This window comes from Micropterus dolomieu, linkage group LG04 (assembly GCF_021292245.1).
Source record: "Micropterus dolomieu isolate WLL.071019.BEF.003 ecotype Adirondacks linkage group LG04, ASM2129224v1, whole genome shotgun sequence".
NCBI lineage: Eukaryota > Metazoa > Chordata > Actinopteri > Centrarchiformes > Centrarchidae > Micropterus > Micropterus dolomieu.
This window is the reverse complement of record NC_060153.1, coordinates 33,924,196-33,947,792: the sequence shown is the minus strand read 5'-3', so window position 1 is coordinate 33,947,792 and position 23,597 is coordinate 33,924,196. Positions and strand designations below refer to the sequence as shown.

Here is a 23,597-nt window from a genome sequence, read left to right as displayed (position 1 = left end):
GTGTTCTTTCACGTTCCTTCCCGTTCATGTTCCTTCACGTTCCTTCATGTTCCTTCCCGTTCAGGTTCCTTTGTGTTCTGTCACGTTCCTTCATGTTCGTTCCTGTTCATGTTCCTTCGTGTTCTTTCACATTCCTTCGTGTTCTTTCACGTTCCTTCGTGTTCTGTCACGTTCCTTCCCATTCCTTCCCGTTCATGTTCCTTCGTGATCTGTCACATTACATCATGTTCCTTCGTGTTCTGTCACGTTCCTTCCCGTTCCTTACTGTTCCTTCGTGTTCTGTCACATTCCTTCATGTTCCTTCCCATTTATGTTCCTTCGTGTTCTTTCACGTTCCTTCCCGTTCATGTTCCTTCACGTTCCTTCATGTTCCTTCCCGTTCAGGTTCCTTTGTGTTCTGTCACGTTCCTTCATGTTCGTTCCTGTTCATGTTCCTTCGTGTTCTTTCACATTCCTTCGTGTTCTTTCACGTTCCTTCGTGTTCTGTCACGTTCCTTCCCATTCCTTCCCGTTCATGTTCCTTCGTGATCTGTCACATTACATCATGTTCCTTCGTGTTCTGTCACGTTCCTTCCCGTTCCTTACTGTTCCTTCGTGTTCTGTCACATTCCTTCATGTTCCTTCCCATTTATGTTCCTTCGTGTTCTTTCACGTTCCTTCCCGTTCATGTTCCTTCACGTTCCTTCATGTTCCTTCCCGTTCAGGTTCCTTTGTGTTCTGTCACGTTCCTTCATGTTCGTTCCTGTTCATGTTCCTTCGTGTTCTTTCACATTCCTTCGTGTTCTTTCACGTTCCTTCGTGTTCTGTCACGTTCCTTCCCATTCCTTCCCGTTCATGTTCCTTCGTGATCTGTCACATTACATCATGTTCCTTCGTGTTCTGTCACGTTCCTTCCCGTTCCTTACTGTTCCTTCGTGTTCTGTCACATTCCTTCATGTTCCTTCCCATTTATGTTCCTTCGTGTTCTTTCACGTTCCTTCCCGTTCATGTTCCTTCACGTTCCTTCATGTTCCTTCCCGTTCAGGTTCCTTTGTGTTCTGTCACGTTCCTTCATGTTCCTTCCCGTTCAGGTTCCTTCGTGTTCTGTCACAGCAGTAGTGCCGATCCTGTTCTGTACAGTAATGTGTATGTGTCAGGTAACTGCTGTTTTGCTAATTAGTCAATAAATTGATGAATTGATCAGTGATGGGGGGCAAATCCTCCTCTTTCACTGATTAATCATGTTTTTTTCAGTTTGATAGCAATAAAAAACTGGGAGGGAGAAACAATCTGAAGACAACACTGAATCACACCTTTCATTTTATAGCCAATAAAAATCAGGCATTGACTGAAAAAAAACAATCAATAGATCAGTAAGGATCAGTTGGTTTCCTCTCCTCGTGCTGAGAACATGTTCAGTCCGTCAGCACCTGACTGAAGCATCAGATGAAGCTGTGAGGAGGAAGCAGAACTGATGCCAGCATCACAGTTGATGCCCAACACGAGGCTTCGAGGCCCTGGAGGGTTCAGCTGAGTGTGTCTGCCCTGACTGAAGGACGCCGCTCAGACGCCGTCTTGGATCTGCAGCTGTCACTTTGTGCGTGTGTCTGCTGTGAAAGTGTCCTCTGCTGAGAGGAAAAGGATGCCGAGGGAATCCCCTCTGTGGCGGGCCCCCCCTCACCCCCATAAAATAAAGAGTAAAAGTCACCTCTGTGTTCTTGAGGTTCAGTAAACCTGTTGAATGTGTTCGTCCTCGTTAAACACATGTATGTCAGCGCACAGATCAAACCACACGGGGACGCCGCTGCAGCGCCGCAGAGGACCATTAGCACACCTGTAGTTACTGACTTCCTGTCTGTCTGCAGCTCGTGTCTGTCCCTCAGAGGATCCCGTCCAGAAACACCAGAGAAGGAAAAACTCTGTCTGAGATCACCTGTAAGTTTACGGTGGTGGTGGTGATGATGATGATGGTGGTGGTGATGATGGTGAGTGATGGATGGTGAGGGTGAGGGTGAGGTTGAGGGTGATGGTGATGATGGTGAGTGATGGATGGTGATGGTGAGGGTGAGGTTGAGGGTGATGGTGATGATGGTGAGTGATTGTGATGATGGTGATCGTGGTGATGGTGATGATGATGAGTGATTGTGATGATCGTGAGTGATGATGGTGAGTGATGGTGGTGATGATGATGGTGAGTGATGGTGAGTGATTGTGATGATGGTGAGTGATTGTGATGATGGTGAGTGATTGTGATGATGGTGATGATGATGGTGAGTGATTGTGATGATGGTGATTGTGATTATGGTGATCGTGGTGATGATGATGAGTGATTGTGATGATGGTGAGTGATGGATGGTGATGATGATGGTGAGTGATGGTGGTGATAATGATGGTGAGTGATGTGACGATTGTGAGTGATTGTGATGATGGTGATCGTGGTGATGGTGATGATGATGAGTGATTGTGATGATGATGAGTGATGGATGGTGATGATGATGGTGAGTGATGGTGGTGATAATGATGGTGAGTGATGTGACGATTGTGAGTGATTGTGATGATGTTGAGTGATGGATGGTGATGATGATGGTGAGGGTGGTGATGGTGAGTGATGGATGATGATGATGATGGTGATGATGATGGTGAGGGTGGTGATGGTGAGAGATGGATGATGATGGTGATGATGATGAGTGATTGTGATGATGGTCAGTGATGGATGGTGATGATGATTAGGGTGGTGATGGTGAGTGATGGATGATGATGGTGATGATGGTGAGTGATGGATGGTGATGATGATGGTGAGTGATGGATGGTGAGTGATGATGATGATGGTGAGTGATGGATGGTGATGATGGTGAGGGTGATGATGGTGAGTGATTGTGATGATGGATGGTGATGATGGTGAGTGATGGTGATGATGGTGAGTGATTGTGATGATGGTGAGTGATTGTGATGATGATGAGTGATTGTGATGATGGTGATAGTGAGTGATTGTGATGATGGATGGTGATGATGGTGAGTGATGGTGATGATGGTGAGTGATTGTGATGATGGTGAGTGATGGATGGTGATGATGATGGTGATGATGGTGAGTGATTGTGATGATGGATGGTGATGGATGGTGATGATGATGGTGAGGGTGGTGGTGATGATGAGTGATGGTGAGTGATGGATGGTGAGTGATTGTGATGATGGTGATGGATGGTGATGATGGTGAAGGTGGTGGTGATGATGATGAGGGATGGATGGTGATGAAGATGGTGAGTGATGAGGGATGGTGATGATGATGGTGAGTGATTGTGATGATGGTGAGTGATGGATGGTGATGATGGTGATGATGGTGAGTGATTGTGATGATGGTCAGTGATGGATGGTGATGATGGTGAATGATGGTGATGATGGTGAGTGATTGTGATGGTGATGATGATGAGTGATTGTGATGATGGTGAGTGATGGATGGTGATGATGGTGAATGATGGTGATGATGGTGAGTGATGATGATGAGTAATTGTGATGATGGATGGTGATGGTGATGATGGTGAGTGATGGTGATGATGATGAGTGATTGTGATGATGGTGATGATGGTGAGTGATTGTGATGATGGATGGTGATGATGATGGTGAGGGTGGTGGTGATGATGAGTGATGGTGAGTGATGGATGGTGAGTGATTGTGATGATGGTGAGTGATGGATGATGATGATGATGGTGAGGGTGGTGATGATGGTGAGTGATTGTGATGGTGATGAGTGATGGTGATGATGATGGTGAGTGATTGTGAGTGATGATGATGGTGAATGATGGTGATGATGGTGAGTGATGGATGGTGATGATGGTGAGTGATTGTGATGATGGTCAGTGATGGATGGTGATGATGGTGAGTGATTGTGATGATGGTCAGTGATGGATGGTGATGATGGTGAATGATGGTGATGATGGTGAGTGATGATGATGATGGTGAATGATGGTGAGTGATTGTGATGGTGATGATGATGAGTGATTGTGATGATGGTGAGTGATGGATGGTGATGATCGTGAATGATGGTGATGATGGTGAGTGATGGATGGTGAGTGATTGTGATGATGATGGTGATGGATGGTGATGATGATGGTGAAGGTGGTGGTGATGATGATGAGTGATGGATGGTGATGATGATGGTGAGTGATGAGTGATTGTGATGATGGTGAGTGATGGATGGTGATGGTGATGATGGTGAGTGATTGTGATGATGGTCAGTGATGGATGGTGATGATGGTGAATGATGGTGATGATGGTGAGTGATGATGATGGTGAGTGATTGTGATGGTGAGTGATGATGAGTAATTGTGATGATGGATGGTGATGGTGATGATGGTGAGTGATGGTGATGATGACTGATTGTGATAATGGTGAGTGATGGATGGTGAGTGATTGTGATGATGGTGAGTGATGGTGATGATGATGGTGAGTGATGGATGGTGATGATGGTGAGTGATTGTGATGATGGTGAATGATGGTGAGTGATTGTGATGGTGATGATGATGAGTGATTGTGATGATGGTGAGTGATGGATGGTGATGATGGTGAGTGATGGATGGTGATGATGGTGATGATAGAGAGTGATGATGATGAGTAATTGTGATGATGGATGGTGATGGTGAGTGATGGTGATGATGAGTGATTGTGATGATGGTGAGTGATGGATGGTGATGATGGTGAGTGATTGTGATGGTGAGTGATTGTGATGGTGATGATGATGATGAGTGATTGTAATGATGGTGAGTGATGGTGATTGTGATGGTGATGATGATGATGATGAGTGATTGTGATATTGGTTAGTGATGGTGATGATGGTGAGTGATGGTGATGGTGAGTGATGGTGATGGTGAGTGATGGTGATGGTGAGTGATTGTGATATTGGTGAGTGATGGTGATGATGGTGAGTGATGGTGATAATGGTGAGTGATTGTGATGATGATGAGTGAGGGTGATGATGGTGGTGATGATGATGGTGAGGGTGGTGATGATGATGAGTGATGGTAGTGATGGTAGTGGTGGTGATGATGGTGGTGATGGTGATTAGTGATGGTGGTGATGGTGGGGATGATGATGGTGAGTGATGATGATGATGGTGAGTGATGGATGGTGATGATGGTGAGGGTGAGTGATGGTGATGATGGTGAGTGATTGTGATGATGATGAGTGATTGCCATGATGATGAGTGATTGTGATGATGGTGAGTGATGGATGGTGATGATGATGGTGATGATGGTGAGTGATGGTGATGGTGTGGGTGGTGGTGATGATGAGTGATGGTGATGATGATGATGGTGAGTGATTGTGATGATGGTGAGTGATGGATGGTGATGATGGTGAGTGATGGTGATGATGGTGAGTGATTGTGATGATGATGGGTGATTGTGATGATGGTGAGTGATGGATGGTGATGATGATGGTGATGATGGTGAGTGATGGTGATGGATGGTGATGATGATGGTGAGGGTGGTGGTGATGATGAGTGATGGTGATGATGATGATGGTGAGTGATTGTGATGATGGTGAGTGATGGATGGTGGTGATGGTGGGGATGATGGTGAGTGAGTGTGTTTTGTCTTTCAGTTGATCAGATGAAGTTTGATCCTCCTCTGAGGAAAGAGACTGAAGCGCACCATGAAGAGGTAACACTCTCAAACTGTTGGGCGGGGCTTATATACACGTCATTGCTGATTGGGTAACGCCTCTGACACCAAATGAGAGAAAACATAGCTCAGAGGAAACACGGCGTCCCCCAGGTGGATGTGATGCAGGTCACATGGTAGCACCAGGTGGTCACGCCGCCATATTCTGTCTGACCCGTCTTGTCTTGTGTTTTCAGGCCGACCCGGATCGTTTCCTGGACTGTGAGGAGGAGCTCTACTACACCGCGAGATCCACCCTGGTATTTACCGCTGCCTCTTCCTGTTTCCTTAGCACTCCAGCTAACTGACTTGCCACGCTAACAGGCCAACAGCTTCTTTTTGTTTTCTTCTTCTTCTCTGCTTTTCCACCTGGATGATGTCACTTCCTGCTCTGCTGTCACTGGTCTGTGTTAGTTAGTCTGTGATTCTGTCCAATCAGCAGTTTAGAGGTGTGCCAGTGACAGAGCAGTAGAGTCACATGATGTGTGTCAGACAGCTGATTCGTTAAAACCGTGAGTAAAGTGTGGAGGGGGGGGGTACAGCAGCGCAGCGGCGTTTGGGTCTGTAAGGACTTTACAGAAGTTGCTGAGTCAGCATCAGTGCTTTGCCGACCAATCAGCTGCCTCCACATCTGCTCTGGAATTTTTACAGCAGGCTTTTAGGAAAGGGGAGGGGGGGAAAGATCAAATCCTCTAAGCTGAAGATAATAAATCGTGTCTCCTGCAGGAGCTGCAGATGGAGGAGGAGGATTCTGCTGCAGGATCAGGATCAGGATCCAGCCTCAGTGGAAACAGGTGGGAAACACAGGATCAATAAAACATCTCCGTCACATTTAAAGATCAGACACAAAGCAGCAACATGTGAAGGCGTCCAGGCAGAAGGAGGGAAGTTCTGATCACATCCAGAGTGAGTGGAAGACTTCCTGTGATGCTCAGACAGAGACCACCGTCGGGCCTCACGTCCTCTGGCCACCGTCGGGTCTCAGGGTCTCGGGCCACCGTCGGGTCTCACATCTTCGGTGCCACCGTCGGGTCTCACTGCCACTTGTATGTTAATGAGCTCACCTGTACAGGTGTTAGCTGGAAGCTAGCAGCAGTGTTGAGACTCTCTCCTGGTTCTGGAGGACTTCAGGACGAGGCTCTCGTGCTGTCTGAGCTATATCTGATCACGCCTCCTCTAGAAGTCACATTTTTTAACTCAGTTCAGTGAAAAGGCGTCCTCTCACCTGAGCACGCTCAGTGGAGCCCTCCTGCATTTAATTGTTGATGATAAAACGGGACAGTGAGTCAGGGGGGTTGGTCCCCAGCACTGGTTCTCTGGTCCTGGGGGGGTCCGGCCCCCAGCTCTGGTCCTCTGGTCCTGGGGGCCACATCATGTAAACGAGCTGCTGGTTGGTAATTGTGGAGTTTGCAGACCCTCCGCAGCACACGTGAACGCAGCACGTGAAGAAGAGAGTTTCTCTCCTCCCTCAGCGAGTGCAGACTTCGGCTCCGGCTGAATTATTTATCGCTCGCCGATGAAAATTTAAAGACGCTGCATTTGAGCACTTTGGAATTTTTGCTAACGGTGAAGAAAGCGGTTTTAAATGGACGGCTGACATTTCCACTGACGTTTTCTTCTTCTGCTGCTGTCTGAATGCGCCGACCTCTGACCTCGCCGCTGACCTCTCACTTCTCGTCACACCAGGGAAATGTGTCTGATGATGAGACGCCGTCCGACCGCTCAGAAGGATTTTTACTGACAGGAAATCAGAATATCGAGGAAAAGTTCATTAATTTAAGCTTATGGAAATCCAGATCTGAAAATATTAGATCTTTAAATCAGAAATGTGGACCTGAGACGATCAGAGAGTCATGCTTCACCTGCTGACGAGCTTTATGGAGACGCCGGTTTCCTGTTCCAGCAGGATCTGGCACCTGCCCGCAGGACTAGAACCACTAGGAACCGGTCTGCCGACTGTGGTGTTCCTGTGATTGGTCGGCCAGCTCACCTGACCTGAACCCCTCAGAGACTCTGAGAGACACCAGACGGGCTGAAGGTCTCATCAAAGCTCGGCAGGCTGGTCGCCTCCTCGCCGCCCTGAAGCTGAAACTCGACCAGCTGCTGAGAGCAGAAACTAACCAACCAGAAGGTTTTCAGAAGATCCACATTTCTGTATAATTTATTTATTCTAATATTTAGAGATCTCGATTACTGATTTCCATGAGCTGCAATCATCAAGATGAAACTAACGAAGAAATAAACGTGTCACCTGTAGACATTGTTCATGTTTAACGTTCACCTGTTGAACATCACCTGGACGCTTCACCTTTCCACATCACACCGGGTCAGTTTCATACTCGACCCTGATTGGCTCCAAGCCAGCTGTGATGTCATAACTCGTGCTGGTAAATCCCGGTGTTAAGAGGTGAGTTTAGAGAGAACGTCTCGTCAGCTGCATCACTGCTGACGGAAGAGAAAATGCCATGTTTGTAAAAGGTGTTGTAAAGTTGAGGTCACCTGACTAACTCGCTCAGGTGACCCTCACGTGGTCAGTGACATCAGTTATTGGTCAGCTCATGTTTAAAGACTGAGTTTCTTTTTTTGTTCCCTCCAAACTGTCCAATCAGGAGCCAGCTGAGGTCTGTGGAGGAGGAGCTCAACCAAAGGTAAGCCCCGCCCCTCCACGCACTGACAGGTGTGACATCCCACAGGTGATACGTGTCGGTGACACGCTCACTTACTGAGTTATCTGTGAACCTGGAGATGCCTGTTTCCTCCACAGGGGCCATGACACTCACCTGGATGAGGTGGCTGCAGGTGAGGATGAAGGTAAGACTGAGGATGATGATGAAGGCTGTGTGGGAGGAGAGAACCAATCAGGCGTCTCTAATTCTCCAGATCACCATGACAACGACAATGGAGACAACATGCCGCAGTGAGTGTGATGAACACACCTGAAAACACCTGACGCAAACGTTGCGCTAGCTTTCAGCCTGAAGTGAAAATGTTTGGTTCTGGTTCTGGTCGGACTCACAAGAAGTTCTCTTCTCTCTCTGTGTGTCTTTCAGTGTAAAGGACTTGACGTTGCGGCCCGGCCCTCCTCCTGATGCCCCCCCCCCCCAGGTGTGTCCTCCCACCTGTCTGTCTGGATCATGTCTGTCAGAACCAGCATCTCATATCTCTGCGCCCCCTACAGGAGGGACCACCTTCTTCTGATGATGACCATCATGGCGACCAGGGTACCATAAAGCGCCATCCTCCGTCAGAAAGCCCGGTCCGCTCGGCCACCCAGGGTCCACCCAGACCTCCACCCCCTAAACTGCCCCCCCACAGACTGAGCAGCCTGGGTAAGTTCTGCTGGAACCTCTGAGAACATCAGATCAGGTCGTTTGCTTTCACATCTCAAGCGAACAGGTCAGGTGTGAAAGCACCTGCAGCTTCCACTACACTTCATGTACACTTCCAACACACCTGGAATACACCTGCTGTGTGTCCAACAGTCTCTCTCTGTGCAGGTAAAGCCCCGCCCTCCTCTGAGCAGCACTCCGCAGCGCCTCCTGCTGGCCCCGACAGGAAACATCCTCCGGTAAGAAACGGATTCATCTTTCATGTTTCTGCAGCAGCAGCAGGGAGCAGAGGTCCGACAGGCTGCAGGTAAACCCCGCCCCTCTGCTGCACCCTGCAGGTGAAAACTAACCGCATAAAAAGAGGCCGACGTCTCTTACTGATAACTGATGTGCACACGCTCAGAACTCATGCTGATGTCAGTGTTTGTTTCTCCATCAGAAACCCGCCAGCAACGGACTCCCGCCTACACCTAAAGTCCACGTAGGTCCAACACACACACAAACCCCCACCCCTAACATAAACCGGACTCTAACCTCAGAACGTCTGCTGCACTTTACATCACAGCTCAGCAGTGTGATAATAAGCTAATAATGAATAATTAACTTCCGCCTGGTCAGTGTGCCCGATTCATTGGACCCTGACAGCGATCCTAGGACTGAACCCTGAGGCTCCACCAGTGACCTGGGTGGTGGATCTAAAAGCAGAACACCACGTCAGCTGTTTAACGAAGACTAGATGATAGAAGGGCTGAACGCTCAGAGACCCTGAGCTTTATGTTGGTTTCTGTTTCCTCCTGTTTTCAGATGGGAGCCTGTTTCTCAAAGGTTTTCAACGGCTGTCCTCTGAAGATTCACTCTGCTGCCTCCTGGATCAACCCGGACACCAGAGGTACGTCCATTCATCACATTTCATCACACCAGGATCGCCTTTCGGTCCGACCCGGCTTCAGTCTGGGAGTCTCTGGGATGAGTCGGTGCAGGAGGGGGCGGGGTGTCTCGCCATGGAGAGTGAGCCCTACACTGGTTGATGTGTCCAGGAAAACTGGCGCCTTATTGTGGGTTTGGTGGGAGGGGCTTAGCGGAGTGACACAAGCAGCAGAGTAGTTGTTCCCAACTGCTGCTTTGAAGGGGAACTTCTGTATTTTACTTCTGGACCCCATTTTCAGTCTGCAGCCATTTCACGACTTGTGGGTAACCTCGTCTCGTCAGAGTTGATCCACCGCAGAGCTGGTTTCTGCCGGGCTCAGATAGTTATAGTGGAAAGGATCCTGCAGAGAGAGACAGGAAGGCTCTTCGATGAAATTCTACCCCTCTGGTCCGCCGCTGCCTCCATCAGTCAGCTTGTGTTATTGTGTGACTTTGGTGTTGTTTAGGGTCCAGTCCGTCCCAGTCCGTCAGTGTCGTAGTATTTCTGTGTTCAGTATTGTTTGTGTGCTTCTGTCCTCAGATCATTATCTCATCTTCGGAGCCGAGGAGGGAATCTACACTCTGAACCTGAACGAGCTCCATGAGAACTGCATGGAACAGGTGAGAGACAGGAAACAGCTGCTTCTGGAGGGCTCACCTGGTCCACCTGGTGGTGCTCGGACCCCTAACCCAAAAAACACTACAAACATTGTAGACTTTAGATTTCAGCTGACGGCACAGAGGTTAGTGCAGAAATGCAAATAAATAAAAGAGTTTCATCAGGAAGACTATTCGGGTTTTTAGTTTTGACACCAGATTCAGGGCCACGGCAGCGTGGGGTTCAGGGTCTGAGGCTGAGTGCAGGATAAATCAGTGACCGCTTTGTGTGTGCAGTTGTTTCCTCGCAGGTGTACCTGGGTTTATGTGATGAACAACACTCTGATCTCCATCTCAGGTCAGTCACACACCGTTGATTTTTTATTCTGCTCTTATTGTCTGCTTTAGTTATTATTCATGAATTAACTCTAACAAGTGAATGACTCAACAACACGAGACAAAAAGTCCTTGAAGCAAACTGACACCTGAGGAAGGAAAATAAGTAAAGGACTCGAATCAGGTCATTAAACGAATCAAAGAAAAACAAACTCTAAAATCTTAATTTGATTCATAAAAACAATGCGAGACTGTAAAAGAAAAACAATGAAAAAGGAAAACTATGATGTGTGTTACCTGACCCCTGCGTCTCGTCTGCAGGTAAAGCCTCTCAGCTGTACTGCCACAATCTGGCCGGCATGTTCGAACAGGCTCGACAGAAACTGAAGCTGACGTCTCACCGGCTGCCCGATCGCATCTTACCGCGGTCAGTTCCTGAAAACATTCAACACATGTTACAAGCTTTAAACACAAAGGCTCACCGCTCCCTGGGTGCAGCCTCACAGGGGTGAGGCCTCGTAGCGTCCTGGAGTTCAGTTCTAAAATGTTCCTGTTTTTAGTCTCCTGGAGCATTATGGGTAATGTTTCAGGTATTGTTTTGGACATGGAAATGGTTGTAATCCTCGCTCGGCTCGCTTACGTTGTCCCGGTACCTTAAACGCCCTCCTGATCGTTTGCCTTATTGTTTTGGTCTCCAGGAAGTTTTCCATCTCCAACAAAATTCCCGACACCAAAGGCTGCCTGAAATGCTGCGTAGGTGAGTCTCCCACGGTTTCCCATCATGCACCACACCCTCTCCACTGAAGCTGACAGGCTCTGACCACATGTACATGAGATACACGACACGCCTTTTAACCACGTGTTCGCACAGACAGCCGGCTACAGCATCCGTTGCTAGGTAACAGATATAAAGGGGGACAAGAGATGTTGGATTGAGTATTTAGGATTCCCAAACTTGAGAGAAGATGGGGTTCCTTAAATTAGTTTGGTATTCCAGAAGCCTCTTGTCCTGACTTCAGACAGGAGGCTTCTGGGATTTGGGTCCTGGTCCTTGTCTACAGCCGGCTCTGCTCTGTGCAGCCAGACAGACACCTATGATTATCTTTGACACCTGTCCCTGCTCCCCACAGTGAGAAACCCCTACACTGGTCACAAGTACATGGGCGGAGCCTTCCAGTCCGGTGTGGTCCTGCTGGAGTGGGTGGAGCCGATGCAGAAATTCATGCTGGTCAAGGTAAGAACACAGGGCTCATCAAACCAAAAAAAGCGAGACCAAGACACCTGAAAGTGAACACCGCACAACACAGGAAGTACAGCAATCTAGGAAAATAAAACCGAGGACGCGGACGACCAGAACAGATCCATGGACCAGGAAGAATGAAAGTGAAAACTTAAAACAAGGAGATCAGACCTATCAGGAAGTCAGAGCTCGGGAGAGAAACTAAAAGAGAAGGACGTGAACTAGGAAACCCAAAACCATGACCAGGGGTGGAAACTAACCAATCATGTTTACTCGCGTTACTATAACTGAGTACTTTGTGTACTTTTTTTAAGTCGTTTTTATAATCTGTAATTTTAAAAGTATGTTTTCTTTGAAGTTTTGTACTTCTTTGTAGTTTTAAATCACAGCGTTACTGAGTAAAACACAGGACGGACTGTGACTCAGCCAGCTGCAGAAGCACCAGGGCTGAACCCCGTGCTACATACTGCACCGCAAGAGAAGGTTTTCGACTCAACGCGATTTTAATGATGTGCACCTCGCGCTGTGATTCCAGGCAAAAGCTGGGAGGCTACAGTTTTTTAATATGAACATCTTGAAAGTGAAGCGCAGCCTGTGAGCTGCTCTTCAACAGAGCTGAACATGTGGACTGTGGAGAGATTTCTGCCTGATCAATCGTGTGTAATCAGTATAAATCAAATATTAAATCAATATAAATCAGATATTAAATCAGTATAAATCAGATATTAAATCAATATAAATCAGATATTAAATATAAATCAGATATTAAATCAGTATAAATCAAATATTAAATCAATATAAATCAGATATTAAATCTGTATAAATCAGATATTAAATCAATATAAATCAGATATTAAATATAAATCAGATACTGAATCAGTGTAGATCAAATATTAAATCAATATAAATCAGATATTGAATATAAATCAGATATTAAATCTGTATAAATCAAATATTAAATATAAATCAGATATTAAATCAATATAAATCAGATATTGAATATAAATCAGATATTAAATCTGTATAAATCAAATATTGAATATAAATCAGATATTAAATCAATATAAATCAGATATTAAATATAAATCAGATACTGAATCAGTGTAGATCAAATATTAAATCAATATAAATCAGATATTGAATATAAATCAGATATTAAATCTGTATAAATCAAATATTAAATATAAATCAGATATTAAATCAATATAAATCAGATATTGAATATAAATCAGATATTAAATCTGTATAAATCAAATATTGAATATAAATCAGATATTAAATCAATATAAATCAGATATTAAATATAAATCAGATACTGAATCAGTGTAGATCAAATATTAAATCAATATAAATCAGATATTGAATATAAATCAGATATTAAATCTGTATAAATCAAATATTAAATCAATATAAATAAGGTATTAAATATAAATCAGATATTAAATCAATGTAAATCAAATATTAAATCAATATAAATCAGATATTGAATCAATATAAATCAGATATTAAATCAGTATAAATCAAATATTAAATATAAATCAGATACTAAATCAGTGTAAATCAAATATTAAATCAATATAAATCAAATATTAAATCAGTATAAATAAGATATTAAATCTAAATCAGATATTAAATCTAAATCAGATATTAAGTCAGTGTAAATCAAATATTAAATCAGTATAAATCAGATATTAAATCTAAATCAGATATTAAATCAGATATTAAATCTAAATCAGATATTAAATCAGTATAAATCAAATATTAAATATAAATCAGATACTAAATCAGTGTAAATCAAATATTAAATCAATATAAATCAAATATTAAATCAGTATAAATAAGATATTAAATCTAAATCAGATATTAAATCTAAATCAGATATTAAGTCAGTGTAAATCAAATATTAAATCAGTATAAATCAGATATTAAATCTAAATCAGATATTAAATCAGATATTAAATCTAAATCAGATATTAAATCAGTATAAATCAAATATTAAATATAAATCAGATACTAAATCAGTGTAAATCAAATATTAAATCAATATAAATCAAATATTAAATCAGTATAAATAAGATATTAAATCTAAATCAGATATTAAATCTAAATCAGATATTAAGTCAGTGTAAATCAAATATTAAATCAGTATAAATCAGATATTAAATCTAAATCAGATATTAAATCAGATATTAAATCTAAATCAGATATTAAATCAGTATAAATCAAATATTAAATATAAATCAGATACTAAATCAGTGTAAATCAAATATTAAATCAATATAAATCAAATATTAAATCAGTACAAATAAGATATTAAATCTAAATCAGATATTAAGTCAGTGTAAATCAAATATTAAATCAGTATAAATCAGATATTAAATCTAAATCAGATATTAAATCAGTATAAATCAGATATTAAATCTAAATCAGATATTAAATCTAAATCAGATATTAAGTCAGTGTAAATCAAATATTAAATCAATATAAATCAGATATTAAATCTAAATCAGATATTAAATCTAAATCAGATATTAAGTCAGTGTAAATCAGATATTAAATCTAAATCAGATATTAAGTCAGTGTAAATCAAATATTAAATCAATATAAATCAGATATTAAATCTAAATCAGATATTAAATCAATCTAAATCAGATATTAAATCAATCTAAATCAGATATTAAATCAGATAATAAATCAATATAAATCAGATATTAAATCTAAATCAGATATTAAATCTAAATCAGATATTAAGTCAGTGTAAATCAAATATTAAATCAATATAAATCAGATATTAAATCTAAATCAGATATTAAATCAGTGTAAATCAAATATTAAATCAATATAAATCAGATATTAAATCTAAATCAGATATTAAATCAATATAAATCAAATATTAAATCAGATAATAAATCAATATAAATCAGATATTAAATCTAAATCAGATATTAAATCAATATAAATCAAATATTAAACAAATCAGATATTAAATCAATATAAATCAGATATTAAATCAGTATAAATAAAATATTAAATCAATATAAAGATATTAAATATAAATCAGATATTACATCAATATAAATCAGATACTGCGGTGGACTGGTGAACTTTCCAGGGTGTACCCCGCTTTTCTCCAGCCCCCCGCGACCCTGTACGCAGGATAAGCGGTTGACGATGGATGGATGGATATAAATCAGATATTAAATCAATATAAATCAGATATTAAATCAGTATAAATCAGATAATAAATCAATATAAATCAGATATTAAATCAATATCAATCAGATACTAAATTAGTATAAAACAGATATTAAATCAATATAAATCAAATATTAAATAAATCAGATATTAAATCAATATAAATCAGATATTAAATCAGTATAAATAAAATATTAAATCAATATAAAGATATTAAATATAAATCAGATATTAATCAATATAAATCAGATACTGCGGTGGACTGGTGATCTGTCCAGGGTGTACCCCGCTTTTCTCCAGCCCCCCGCGACCCTGTACGCAGGATAAGCGGTTGACGATGGATGGATGGATATAAATCAGATATTAAATCAATATAAATCAGATATTAAATCAGTATAAATCAGATAATAAATCAATATAAATCAGATATTAAATCAATATCAATCAGATACTAAATTAGTATAAAACAGATATTAAATCAATATAAATCAAATATTAAATAAATCAGATATTAAATCAATATAAATCAGATATTAAATCAGTATAAATAAAATATTAAATCAATATAAAGATATTAAATATAAATCAGATATTAATCAATATAAATCAGATACTGCGGTGGACTGGTGATCTGTCCAGGGTGTACCCCGCTTTTCTCCAGCCCCCCGCGACCCTGTACGCAGGATAAGCGGTTGACGATGGATGGATGGATATAAATCAGATATTAAATCAATATAAATCAGATATTAAATCAGTATAAATCAAATGTTAAATATAAATCAGATATTAAATCAATATAAATCAGATATTAAATCAGATACTAAATTAGTATAAAACAGATTAAATCAGTATAAATCAAATATTAAATCAATATAAAGATATTAAATCAGTATAAATCAAATGTTAAATATAAATCAGATATTAAATCAATATAAATCAGATATTAAATCAGTATAAATCAGATACTAAATTAGTATAAAACAGATTAAATCAGTATAAATCAAATATTAAATCAATATAAAGATATTAAATCAGTATAAATCAAATGTTAAATATAAATCAGATATTAAATCAATATAAATCAGATACTGCGGTGGACTGGTGATCTGTCCAGGGTGTACCCCGCTTTTCTCCAGCCCCCCGTGACCCTGTACGCAGGATAAAAGGTTGACAATGGATGGATGGATATAAATCAGATATTAAATCAATATAAATCAGATATTAAATCAGTATAAATCAGATATTAATCAATATAAATCAGATAATAAATCAATATAAATCAGATAATAAATCAATATAAATCAGATATTAAATCAATATAAATCAAATATTAAATCAGATATTAAATCAATATAAATCAGATATTAATCAATATAAATCAGATACTAAATTAGTATAAAACAGATTAAATCAGTATAAATCAAATGTTAAATATAAATCAGATATTAAATCAATATAAATCAGATATTAAATCAGATACTAAATTAGTATAAAACAGATTAAATCAGTATAAATCAAATGTTAAATATAAATCAGATATTAAATCAATATAAATCAGATACTGCGGTGGACTGGTGATCTGTCCAGGGTGTACCCCGTCTTTCTTCAGCCCCCCGCGACCCTGTACGCAGGATAAAAGGTTGACAATGGATGGATGGATATAAATCAGATATTAAATCAATATAAATCAGATAATAAATCAGTATAAATCAGATATTAAATCAATATAAATCAGATATTAAATCAATATAAATCAGATATTAAATCAATATAAATACGATATTAAATCAGTGTAAATATAATATTTTAGGAGGTTAAAAAAGTAACTTAGTAACTTTTACTCCTGAGTAAATTTTAAATGAGCTACTTTTACTTGTCCTTGAGTAGATTTGTATAACAGTAACTTTACTTGCACTTAAATCAACATTTCACTGTAACAGTACTTTTACTGAAGTACAATATTTTAGTACTTTTTCCACCTCTGAACATGACTCAGAGCTGTGGCTATTGTTTGAGATAAAGGTCATAGGACATGTAGGGTTCCCCTCCTGCAGGTGGGAGGTCACTCCTGTCTTTCCTTACTGACAGCACTAACAGCGCACTCTGCTGGTGTCCTGCTGCCACTGTACGTTTAACTTTCATTTAAAGCAGCAGCGCCTCAAACATCTAACAAGCTGCGGTGGGCGAAGTATTCAGATCCATTACTGCAGTAAAAGTACTAATACTACACCGTAAATGTACTAATACAAGTAAAAGTCATGCATTGAAAATGCTAATCAGGAAAATGTACTTAAAGTATTAAAAGTAAAGTACTCAATGCAGAAAAACGTCCCTGTTGTACTATTATATACAGTATGTATGTATATAGACTGAGCTGAAACTCTACACTGTGATCAGCATGATGGTACCGACTGTGAGAATCTAACCCAGAACTCTACCTGTGTCCCCGCCAGAACGTGGACTTCCAGCCTCCGTGTCCTCTGGAGGTTTTTGAGCTGCTGGTTGTCCCGGAGCAGCTGTACCCTCTGATCTGTGTCGGCCTGAGCAAAGGAGCTAAAGCCAACCAGCCCGTCAGCTTCCAGACCCTCGACCCCAATTCTTCCTGCCTCGCCCCCCCTGAGACAGGTACACCCCCCCCCCCAGACTCAAGGATACCTTCCCCCCAGACTCAGGTGCAAGTCCTTCCTATTTAACTTCCACTCTCCTTGCAGAAAACCCTCAGAGCTGTGTGATCCACATCACTCAGCTGGAGAGAGACACCGTCCTGGTCTGTCTGGACCGTAAGTTCATGAAACCATTTTAATGACAGACGTTTTATTTTGAAGGCTGACGTCACCTGAGCTGGTTGTACCTTCTACTTCCTGCAGGTTGTATAAAGATCGTAAACCTTCAGGGGAAGCTGAAGTCCGCCAAGAAGCTGTCAGCTGAGCTCACCTTCAATTTCCAGATCGAGTCGATCGGTAAACCCTCAGCTTTGAACCACCTTCAGACGGTCACCTGATCTAACTCCACCTTCAAAAATAACTACATTTGATACTACGGGGAAAACTGACTCTGAGGGAGAGATAAATCTAACGAGGCTAATTAATAACCCAAACATCTGATGATTTGGTTCGATTGATTATCGGCAGCCCTGCCGTCACATGCATTAGGTTCATCTCAGACCACCTTAAAACCACCTGAACCCCCCTCCAGGTGTGCTGACCCTCTCCTCCTCTTCTTCAGTGTGTTTACAGGACAGTGTTTTGGCCTTCTGGAGACACGGCATGCAGGGGCGGAGCTTCAGATCTAATGAGGTAATGATCATCATCATAATCAGAGGCCAGGAACCCGCCCACTTCACTGCTGTGTCATAACCTCTTCCTCCTCCTTTTTTCTGCAGATCACTCAAGAGATCAGCGACAACAGCAGGATGTTCCGCCTGCTGGGCTCCGACAGGTGAGACACCTGTCCGTCAGCTCACTCACCTGTCTGTCAGCTCACCTTTCCATCCACTTGTCCATCAGCCAGCTCACCTGTCCGTCAGCTTGCTCACCTGTCTGTCAGCTCACCTGTCCGTCAGCTCACCTGTCCGTCAGCTCACCTGTCCGTCAGCTTGCTCACCTGTCTGTTCACCTGTCAGCTTGCTCACCTGTCTGTCAGCTCACCTGTCCGTCAGCTCACCTGTCCGTCAGCTCACCTGTCCGTCAGCTTGCTCACCTGTCTGTTCACCTGTCAGCTTGCTCACCTGTCTGTCAGCTCACCTGTCCGTCAGCTCACCTGTCCGTCAGCTCACCTGTCCGTCAGCTTGCTCACCTGTCTGTTCACCTGTCAGCTTGCTCACCTGTCTGTCAGCTCACCTGTCCGTCAGCTCACCTGTCCGTCAGCTCACCTGTCCGTCAGCTTGCTCACCTGTCTGTTCACCTGTCAGCTTGCTCACCTGTCTGTCAGCTCACCTGTCCGTCAGCTCACCTGTCCGTCAGCTCACCTGTCCGTCAGCTTGCTCACCTGTCTGTTCACCTGTCAGCTTGCTCACCTGTCTGTCAGCTCACCTGTCCGTCAGCTCACCTGTCCGTCAGCTCACCTGTCCGTCAGCTTGCTCACCTGTCTGTTCACCTGTCAGCTTGCTCACCTGTCTGTCAGCTCACCTGTCCGTCAGCTCACCTGTCCGTCAGCTCACCTGTCCGTCAGCTTGCTCACCTGTCTGTTCACCTGTCAGCTTGCTCACCTGTCTGTCAGCTCACCTGTCCGTCAGCTCACCTGTCCGTCAGCTCACCTGTCCGTCAGCTTGCTCACCTGTCTGTTCACCTGTCAGCTTGCTCACCTGTCTGTCAGCTCACCTGTCCGTCAGCTCACCTGTCCGTCAGCTCACCTGTCCGTCAGCTTGCTCACCTGTCTGTTCACCTGTCAGCTTGCTCACCTGTCTGTCAGCTCACCTGTCCGTCCACCTGTCCGTCAGCTTGCTCACCTGTCTGTTCACCTGTCAGCTTGCTCACCTGTCCATCAGCTCACCTGTCTATTCACCTGTCTGTCTGCAGGGTGGTAGTTCTGGAGAGCAGGGCGACAGATAACCCAACTGAACACAGTAACCTTTACATACTTGCCGGACACGAAAACAGCTACTGAGACCAGGACCGGCTGTGGACCAAACCAGGACCAAACCAGTTAAAACAATTAGAACCAGGACAAAAACTGTTCAAACCAGGTCCGAACCAGGACCAGACGTGGCACAAACCAGGACTAACCAGGACCAGACGTGGAACAAACCAGGACCAAACCAGTTAAAACAATTAGAACCAGGACAAAAATTCTTCAAACCAGTTCCGAACCAGGACCAGACGTGGAACAAACCAGGACCAACCAGGACCAGACGTGGAACAAACCAGGACCAAACCAGTTAAAACAATTAGAACCAGGACAAAAACTCTTCAAACCAGGACCAGACGTGGAACAAACCAGGACCAAACCAGTTAAAACAATTAGAACCAGGACAAAAACTCTTCAAACCAGGACCAGACGTGGAACTAATCAGGACTAAAATTGGACCAAACCAGTATCAGACCAGATCAAATGAAGTTCTACACCAGAACTGTTCCAGTTACCAGTCACTATTAAAACGCCAACTACCATCATGCATTGCAGCTCACCTGTATAGTATCTAACCCAAGAGAAGACAAGCTTAGAGCCAATCATCCCATACTGGACCCACAGCAGGTCAGAACCGGACTGAGAACCAGACTGAACTGGACGACTAATGCTTCTTTTTGCTCAGTCTCAGAGTGACAGAACGGTCCAGAATCAGGCTCTGTGTGGACCATCATTGGATCCAGTTACTGAAACTCTGAAGTCACTGAAGGATCAGTGAAGTCCATTAGAACCGGACAGCAACATCAGAACCATAAAGACATTTAGATATTATCGTGTCTAAAGTACTAAAGTACTGATATACTTGAGATTCAGTCTGAAACGCCGCCTTCAAGTACAATGGGAAAAATCACTGTCTGTGCAGCAGAGACTAACTCAAGGTTCATTTTACGCTCGCTGCCTTCACAGTCTGAGCTGAGCAGAACTCACCTGCTGGGTTCAGAGTGCTGTCTGAGGCACATTCGGAAAGATCCGAGGCCAGAGGCCCGGTCTCAAAGGTCCGAAGCCAGAGGCCCGGTCTGTAAGGTCAGAGGCCTGGTCTGAAAGGTCTGAGGTTTTTCTGATCGGAGGTCACATGTTCTACACACATGTATTTATTCTATGATGCCAGTTAAAGGTACAGAGAACGTAGAGCAGCAGCTTGTTTCTACAGTAACGTGTCTGCATTTGAATTTTAAAGCTGCTTTTAGTACAGTTTACATTTATTCTTTTTTATGCTGTGCAAATACTGTAAAATAAAAACTGACTTTGTACACTCTGACCCAGCGTCGCTCTGAATCACTTAGAGTCTGAATCACTGTAAATAATAGACATATATATATATATATATATATATCCTGAACGTCTCGGGCTCTTCAGGTTTACTTAATAAAATAAAAATATTCTAAGGCAGGACATTTAGATTTAAGAAATGAGGCAGTACCGGGACATGAACCAAGACACAGGTCTAAGCACTAACACATAGCTGGGACATGAACTAGGACACAGGACTAAGACCTAAGACAGGACATGAACTAAGACACAGGACTAAGCCCTAAGACAGAACCGGAACATGAACTAAGACACAGGACTAAGCACTAAGACAGAACATGAACTAAGACACAGGACTAAGACGGAACAGGGACATGAACCAAGATACAGGACTAAGACGGAACAGGGACATGAACTAAGACACAGGACTAAGCACTAAGACAGAACCGGGACATGAATTAAGACACAGGACTAAGACCTAAGACAGAACCGGGACATGAACTAAGACACAGGACTAAGCACTAATACAGAACCGGGACATGAACTAAGACCTAAGACTAAACACTAAGACAGAACAGGGACATGAACTAAGACACAGGACTAAGCACTAAGACAGAACAGGGACATGAACTAAGACACAGGACTAAGACCTAAGACAGAACAGGGACATGAACTAAGACACAGGACTAAGCACTAAGACACAGGTCTAAGACCTAAGACAGAACAGGGTCATGAACTAAGACACAGGTCTAAGCACTAAGACAGAACAGGAACATGAACTAAGACACAGGACTAAGACCTAAGACAGACCCGGGACATGAACTAAGACACAGGACTAAGACCTAAGACAGAACCGGGAAATGAACTAAGACACTTGACTAAGCACTGAGACAGAACAGGGACATGAACTAAGACACAGGACTAAGACCTAAGACAGAACCGGGACATGAACTAAGACACAGGACTAAGCACTAAGACAGAACCGGGACATGAACTAAGACACAGAACTAAGCACTAAGAACTGGGACATGAACTAAGACACAGGACTAAACACTAAGACACAGAACTGGGACATGAACTAAGACACAGGACTAAGCACTAAGACAGAACCAGGACATGAACTAAGACACAGGACTAAGCACTAAGACACAGGACTAAGACCTAAGACAGAACATGAACTAAGACACAGTACTAAGCACTAAGACAGAACAGGAACATGAACTAAGACACAGGACTAAGCACTAAGACAGAACATGAACTAAGACACAGGACTAAGACAGAACCGGGACATGAACTAAGACACAGGACTATGCACTAAGACAGAACCGGGACATGAACTAAGACACAGGACTAAGCACTAAGACACAAGACTAAGACCTAAGACAGAACCGGGACATGAACTAAGACACAGGACTAAGCACTAAGACACAGGACTAAGACCTAAGACAGAACCGGGACATGAACTAAGACACAGGACCAAGACCTAAGACAGAACCGGGACATGAACTAAGACACAGGACTAAGGACTAAGACACAGGACTAAGACCTAAGACAGGACATGAACTAACACAGATCCGGGACATGAACTAAGATACAGGACCAAGACCTAAGACAGAACCGGGACATGAACTAAGACACAGGACCAAGACCTAAGACAGAACCGGGACATGAACTAAGACACAGAACTGGGACATGAACTAAGATACAGGACTAAGCACTAAGACACAGGACTATGACCTAAGACAGGACATGAACTAACACACGGGACTAAGACAGATCTGAGACATGAACTAAGATACAGGACTAAGCACTAAGACAGAACATGAACTAAGACACAGGACTAAGACCTAAGACAGAACAGGGACATGAACTAAGACACAGGACTAAGCACTAAGACAGAACAGGGACATGAACTAAGACACAGGACTAAGCACTAAGACAGAATTTGAACTAAGACAAAGGACTAAGACCTAAGACAGAACCGGGAAATAAACTAAGACACTTGACTAAGCACTAAGACAGAACCGGGACATGAACTAAGACACAGGACTAAGCACTAAGACAGAACCGGGACATGAACTAAGACACAGGACTAAGCACTAAGACAGAACGGGGACATGAACTAAGACACAGGACTAAGCACTAAGAAAGAACCGGGACATGAACTAAGACACAGGACTAAGACCTAAGACAGAACCGGGACATGAACTAAGACACAGGACCAAGACCTAAGACAGAACCAGGACATGAACTAAGACACAGAACCGGGACATGAACTAAGATACAAGACTAAGCACTAAGACACAGGACTAAGACCTAAGACAGGACATGAACTAACACACAGGACTAAGACAGATCCGGGACATGAACTAAGACACAGCACCAAGATCTAAGACAGAACCGGGACATGAACTAAGACACAGGACCAAGACCTAAGACAGAACCGGGACATGAACTAAGACACAGAACTGGGACATGAACTAAGAT

At 42.6% G+C, this 23,597-nt stretch overlaps 1 protein-coding gene across 1 annotated transcript in view; it reads left to right on the top strand.

The window, feature by feature from the left end:
• Positions 1-21,120, top strand: part of LOC123969286 (mitogen-activated protein kinase kinase kinase kinase 3-like) — a 59,255-nt gene extending 38,135 nt beyond the window's left edge. The window contains exons 13-34 of the mRNA XM_046046536.1: positions 1,845-1,914; positions 5,575-5,633; positions 5,831-5,893; positions 6,360-6,427; positions 8,243-8,281; positions 8,398-8,550; positions 8,684-8,738; positions 8,812-8,962; positions 9,131-9,201; positions 9,402-9,443; positions 9,767-9,851; positions 10,410-10,489; positions 10,763-10,823; positions 11,123-11,228; positions 11,500-11,558; positions 11,932-12,035; positions 17,690-17,861; positions 17,948-18,016; positions 18,104-18,196; positions 18,462-18,532; positions 18,619-18,674; positions 19,754-21,120. Coding sequence (XP_045902492.1) covers positions 1,845-1,914; positions 5,575-5,633; positions 5,831-5,893; positions 6,360-6,427; positions 8,243-8,281; positions 8,398-8,550; positions 8,684-8,738; positions 8,812-8,962; positions 9,131-9,201; positions 9,402-9,443; positions 9,767-9,851; positions 10,410-10,489; positions 10,763-10,823; positions 11,123-11,228; positions 11,500-11,558; positions 11,932-12,035; positions 17,690-17,861; positions 17,948-18,016; positions 18,104-18,196; positions 18,462-18,532; positions 18,619-18,674; positions 19,754-19,841 — 1,815 coding nt within the window. The 3' untranslated portion in view covers positions 19,842-21,120. The remainder of the gene's footprint in view (positions 1-1,844; positions 1,915-5,574; positions 5,634-5,830; positions 5,894-6,359; positions 6,428-8,242; positions 8,282-8,397; positions 8,551-8,683; positions 8,739-8,811; positions 8,963-9,130; positions 9,202-9,401; positions 9,444-9,766; positions 9,852-10,409; positions 10,490-10,762; positions 10,824-11,122; positions 11,229-11,499; positions 11,559-11,931; positions 12,036-17,689; positions 17,862-17,947; positions 18,017-18,103; positions 18,197-18,461; positions 18,533-18,618; positions 18,675-19,753) is intronic.
• The last annotated feature ends 2,477 nt before the right edge of the window (positions 21,121-23,597 follow it).